Source organism: Orycteropus afer, unplaced genomic scaffold, assembly GCF_000298275.1.
Source record: "Orycteropus afer afer isolate SDZICR_OR568_19922 unplaced genomic scaffold, OryAfe1.0 scaffold00140, whole genome shotgun sequence".
NCBI lineage: Eukaryota > Metazoa > Chordata > Mammalia > Tubulidentata > Orycteropodidae > Orycteropus > Orycteropus afer.
Genome location: NW_006921727.1, coordinates 3,818,405 through 3,824,982, shown reverse-complemented (window position 1 = coordinate 3,824,982; position 6,578 = coordinate 3,818,405). Strand labels below are relative to the sequence as shown.

The window sequence follows — 6,578 nt, the reverse complement described above, 5'->3', positions numbered from 1 at the left end:
CAGCAATCAGGAGCTCCTCAGTTGCTCATAGAAAATCCCACCTTGGGGTTTACAAAGACTTATGGGTAGAAAAGCCACACTAAGTAATTTACTACACTGCAGAATTTGACTGTTAACCAGGAGGCTGGCTGTTCAAACCCACCAGCCACTCCATGGAAGGAAGACAGTTTGGTTTCCTTCTGTAAATCTTTATAGAAGTAAAGATTTACCACCTTGGAAACTCAATGGGGGTCACTATGAGTTGGAATTGACTCGATGGCAGTGGGTTTGGTTTTTTGGTTTATTGCTCTGACTAGATGATTTGTGCCATTCCAAAGGTGATCCAACAGAATGTGGAAATTAAGGAACAGTATAATTAATATCACATGCAAATAAAATCTTCCTGATATAATTTAACGGCGTTTTCAGCAGTGTATTGACAGGGAGCTTAACAGAAATACAAACTGAATTCAGAAGAGGACATGGAATGAAGGATATCATTGCTGATGCCTGATGGATCTTAGCTGAAAGCAGAGACTACCAGAAAGGTGCTTACCTCTGTTTTAGTGACTATGCAAAAACATTCAACTGCAGGGATCTTAACAAATTATGGATAATATTGTTAAGAATGGGAATTCCAGAACACTTAATTGTGCTCATGAGGAACCTGTATATAGATCAAGAGGCTGTCATTCAAATAGAACAAGGGCATACTATATGGTTTAAAATCAGGAAGGATGTATGTCAGGGTTGTATCCTTTCACCATACTTACTCATTCTGTATGCTGAACAAATAATCCAAGAAGCTGGCCTGTATGAAGAAGAATGTGGCATCGGGATTGGAGAAAGAATCATTAACAGCCAGCGATATGCAGATGACAACAACCTTGCTGAAAGTGAAGATGACTTGAAGCACTTAAGAAGATGAAGATCACAGAGTACAGTCTTCAGTATAGATTACACCTTAACATAAATGAAAAATCCTCACAACTGGACCAATAAGCAACATCATCATAAATACAGGAAAGATTAAAGTTATCAAGGATTTCAGTTTACTTGGTTCCACAGTCAACACCCATGGAAACAGCAGTCAGGAAATCAAACATCATATTGCGTTGGGCATTTGTTGTTGTTATGTGCTGTCGAGTCAGACCCGACTGATAGCGACGCCTCCTTGGGTTTCTGAGGCGGTATCACTACCGAAGTAGATTATCCAACCTTCCTTCTGAGGAGTGGCTGGTGGGTTTGAACCTCCAGGCTTCTGGTTAGCAGTCAAGTGTCTTAGGCACTATGCTACCAGGGCATAGCTGCTGCAAAAGATCTCTTTAACTTGTTAAGAAGGAAAGATGTCATTTTGAAAACTAAGGTGCGCCTGACCCAAGCCATGGTGTTTTAGCTAGCCTCATATGCATGTGTAAGCTAGACAGTGAATAAGAAAGACCAAAGAAGAGTTGATGGCTTTGAATCACATGTTGGTGAAGAATACCGAAAGTACCATGGGCTGCCAGAATAACAAATCTGTCCTGGAAGAAGTGCACCCAGAAGGGACCATTTCCTGGAGAAGAATATCATGCTGGGTGAAGAGGAGGGTCAGTAAAAAAGGGCAAGACCCTCAATGAGATGGATTGACATAGTGGCTGCAATGATGGGCTCAAATATAGCAAGGATTGTGTGGATGGTGCACAACCAGGCAGTGTTTGTTCTGTTGCACATAGGGTCTCTGAGTTGGAGCCGACTGGACGGCACCTAATGACAACATTACTCTTACTAGGACTTCCATTACAATATCGAACAGAAGTGGTGAGAGCAGGCATCCTTCTTATTTCTGATTTCAAGGGGAAAGCTTTTACTCTTTGCCCAGTTAAGTATCATGTTGTCTATTGGTTTCCCATATATGCCCTGAATCACATTGAGGAACTTCCCTTCTAATCCACTGAGGGCTTTCATCAAGAAAGGGTGTTGGATTTACCAAATTGTTTTTCTACATCCATAGAGATGATCCTGATGTTCTTTCTCTTTGTTCTATCGATGGAGTGTATTACGCTGATTGATTTTCTAATGTTGCAGTATCCTTGTATTTCTAGAAAAATCCCACTTGGTCATGGTGTATGACCCTTTCCATATGCTGTTGGATTATGTGCACTAGTATTTTGTTGAAAAGTTTTACATGTATTCATGTATTTTTCTTTTATTATGTCTTTATCTGGTTTTGTTATCAGGATTATGTTTGTTTCACAGACTAAATCAGGGAATATTCTTTTCTTCTCTGTGTTTTTTGGAAAAGTTGAAACAAGATGGTTGTCAGTTCTTTAAATAGTTGGTAGAATCCCCTAGTGAAGCCATCTGGTCCAGGATATTTTTGTTGGGAGGTTTTTGATCACTGATTCAATCTCTTTACTTATTATGGATCTGTTAAAAATTTCTATTTCCTCTTGAGTCAATTTAAGTAGGTTGTGTACTTCTAAGAATTTGTCCATTTCATCTAGGTTATCCAGTTTTTTGCAGTACAGTTGTTCATAAGATTCTGGAATAATTCTCTTTACTCCTATTAGTTCAATTGTAACATTTCCTCTCATGTTTCTTATTTTACTTGGCTTTTTTCTCTTTGTTAAGTCTAGATAAAAGTTTGTCAATTTTACCGATCTTTTCAAAGAATCAACTTCTGGTTTTGTGGATTCTGTTGTTTTTCTGTTTTTGATTTCATGTTTTGTTTAGTCTTTACTTTTTTTTTTTTTTAAATAAATAAGCCCTAATTTATACTTTGTCCTCTACTTATATGTCCCTCTATTTACATGGTCTTGGTTTACCTGGTCATCCAAGCACTGATTTTTTGCTAGAGTTTAAAACCTTAACTACATTATCTCTGTCAGGGAACCTAATATATTCTAGTCCCATGTTTAAAATCTTACTAACTTCTTCAAATTTAAAATTCTTTTTAGATTTACTCTAAATTCCTTCTCTGGGTAGTTTTGAAAAGGGCATGGATTTGGCATCCTCTGACCTCCTCTAACTTCACAAAAGCAAAACAGAATCACCATTAGCAGTTCAAGGCTTAATCCTATGAGGCCAGACATACTGCTACCCTCCAGCTTTTTACCAATTCTGACACCAACCGTCCCTTCCACAGCACTCATTACTTCTCTGCTGGGTTCAATAATTCATTGCATTGGCCACACAGAACTCACAGACTATACTCACGATTATGGGCTTTATTAGGGAAGTAACAGGCTACAATTCAAGTTCAAGAACATACTCAGGATACAGTCCTTCTATCAGGATAGTCTCCCCTCTGCTTTGCCCTCAGACCGGCCTCTCTGGGCCTTGATGTCTCAGCCTGGCCTCTGCCCTGCTTGGGCAAATGTTAGAAAACTCTTAACTCTGCTGATAGGTACACATAGGTACACCCCACTCCATCAGCAAGCCTCCTGTCCAGGGGCACTCAGCTTTCTTGCTCTGTGGGTCAGGTAAGCCTGCCACTCTGTCTCATGCCTCTTGGTTCTACTGCAACTGTCCTTGTCTCTCTGCCGGGGCAACTCTTTGCCATGGAGGACCAGTACAGGGATCTTGGATCCAAGGATGCACCCTACTTCACCTCTAGTTCTTCTCTCTTTTCGGCAGTTAGAACCCCCTCTGCCTCTAGGAGGTCTCCTTTTAACCCTAGCAGAGTGACAAAACTAACCAATCCCAGCATCAGAGTTCTACACACCTTATTTGCATGGTCCCACCTAGTAATCCGGTGGGAGTTACAAAGACTCTGGCTAGAAAAGCCATACCAATTAATTCACTGCACCACAGTAGTACCTACCTTTTAAATAAAGGGATAATAATTTTTTGTCTTCCCAAGGAGTACATATAATTTTCTTTTAAGACAGAAAGATAAATTTGTCTCTACTAAAGGATCACAGATTAGATAACTAACTTTTCTTGAATTTTATAATCTTCATTGTGCCATGGCTTATAAAATTACATTTTGTAGTTAAATGTCACTTACTACCTGGTATAGGTGGCATAGGCTAGCAAAGTGGTCTGAAAGTGAGCCAAGATTACTTCCACCCAAAGTGATCCTGTGTGAGCATTCTTTACTGCAAAGGTGTAGCCACTTACAGAAAATACCAGTTTGGCCATTTTGTTTATGCTCACTTCTTTGTAACTTCTGTCTTCTACTTTGGAACATCATATCTGCTATTTGGGCTGTTGCAACTGTTTTCCACTTTAGATGAAATTTGGGTTGTACATATATGATTGATTTGCTTAAGGAGTGAGATTTTAGTTAGTAACCTGATCCTTCTGATAGAGTCAAGTTCCATTCTTTTTCATCAGTTGTTTCCTTAATTGTCTCCTTACTGCTGCTCTAGCACTGGTGTTTGTATTAGTAGACCTTTTGGAGGGCAGTCTTAAGGCTTGATGACTTATCTTATTGTCTGAGAGCAAAGCAACCAAAATTCAACATCCAGATGATTATAAAAAGAATAAACATGATAGCTGTTTTAGTAGCCAGTTTATCTAGCATTTGAAAAGCCAGAGATGCTGTTGGAAAATTAACTAAGCTGCAAAATATCACATAAGATATAACATACACAGAAAAGGTTGTCAGAACATTGATGATGATAGAAGTATATGTTTTGTTTATTCGTACAGCTGTGTGGTAAATAAGGAGCTCTGGTGGTGCAGTGCCTAAGGCATTTGACCACTAACCAGAAGATTTGTGGTTCAAACCCACCAGCTGCTCCATGGAAGGAAGGTGGGGCAATCTACCTCCATAAAAATTTACTGCCCTGGAAACCCAATGGGATTGCTATGAGTCTGAATCAACTTGATGGCAGTAGGTTTGGGGTTGGTTTGGTTTAGTAAATGGATATATGTTATCCTAATTCAAGTTTGTTAGTTTAAAGGAATGAAACTTGTTCTTTCCTGTAATTATAGGAGAATGTTAAACGTAAAGATTATATTGAACATCAGCAAGATAAAGTTGCCTTAACTCTGGCTCGTCTAGCCCGCCACGTTGAAGTGGAGAAACAGCAGAAGGAGGAGAAGAATAGAGCATTCCGGGTATGTGGCTATTTATATTGGTATTTTAATAAATTATGGAATCATTTTATTTACTATACAATTGTAAGGAGAAACCATTAATCAAAAAATGTATATGAGAACTCAGGTTCACCATGTATCTTATGTAGAGCATCAGTTTAGTAGTAATTCATGGTAGCCACTTATATCTCACTTTTTATTTTATGGGACTCTGAGATAGATATATATATATATATATCAAAAGAAGAGAAAAATGGAATCAATTACATGAGCTTTATTTCTGGAAGTTAAAAATATTGGCATTTCTCAAAACAGATGAGCAATTAATGACTTCTGCTTAAAAAAACTGGTTTATCAGAAGAGTGAAAAGAGTTGTATCAGGTCATTTGTAAACCAGTGAAAGATTATTTTCTACAAAATAGAGCTAGACCATTTTCTCAGACGTCAGTCTGTTTCTCCAGATTAAATCCATTAAACATTTTGAAGTTAGAATGTTACCTACTACCTTGCTACAAGGGAGCTCTTGTTGCATAGTGCCTAAGGCATTTGACTGCTAACCAGAAGGCTGATGGTTCAAACTCACCAGCCATTCCCCAGAAGGAAGATTGGGCAGTCTACTTCCGTAGAAATACTGCCTCGGAAACCCAAGGAGGGGCTGCTCTGAGTTGAATCAACTTAATGACAGTAAATTTGGGGTTTTTTTTTGGTACCTTGCTGTAGTAGAGATGGTAGAAAGAGCTATTTTGTGGAAAATGAAGCCTGATTTAGAATCTGGAATGATGTGTTTTCCATGACTTAACTTTAGAAAGTCCAAATGAAATTACTTTATTATTATTTTTTTTTAATTGTGATTTGGGTGAAAATTTACAGAGCACATTCACTTTCCATATAGCAGTTCACATACACTTTGTCTTATGACATTAACTACAATTTACCACAATCCAATAGCTAGCTCCCCCTACCCCACTTCCTCCTGATAGTTACCTCTTTCTGTGTCCATTCTTTCAGCCTCCTGAGCTGTCTCCGTGTGCATAAACAGCCCTTTTGTGTATGGTGTGAGGTACAGATCTTGTTTCATTTTTCTGCAAATGGATATCCAGTTTTGCCAGCAGCATTTATTAAACAAACATTCTCTTCCCCATTTAATGGATTTCGGCCCTTTGTCAAAGATCAGCTGACCATAGTTCGATGGTTCTATTTCTGGGTTCTCAGTTCTGTTCCATTGGTCTGTGTGTTATTGTTGCACTAATACCAGGCGGTTTTGACTACTGTGGCTGTATGGTAGGTTTTGAGATCCGGCAGTGTGAGACCTCCTACTTTGTTCTTCTTCTTCAGTAGTGCTTTGTGTATGTGAGGTCTCTGTTTTCCATATAAAGTTAGTGATTGGTTTTTCCATATGCTTAAAAAGTGTTGATGGGTCTGGATTGGGATTGCATTGAATGTATAGATTGCTTTGGGTAGAATTGACATTTTCACAATGTTCAATCTTCCTATTCACGAGCATGGGATGTTCTTCCATTTATGTAGATCTCTTATGGTTTCTTGAGTTAGTTTTTTATAGTTTTCTTTGT

General features: G+C 38.6%; 1 protein-coding gene across 1 annotated transcript in view; it reads left to right on the top strand.

The window, feature by feature from the left end:
- Positions 1-6,578, top strand: part of ZNF451 (zinc finger protein 451) — a 113,052-nt gene that overhangs the window by 42,626 nt on the left and 63,848 nt on the right. Inside the window, exon 4 of the mRNA XM_007945607.2 lies at positions 4,903-5,028. Within this exon, the coding sequence (XP_007943798.2) occupies positions 4,903-5,028 (126 nt within the window). The remainder of the gene's footprint in view (positions 1-4,902; positions 5,029-6,578) is intronic.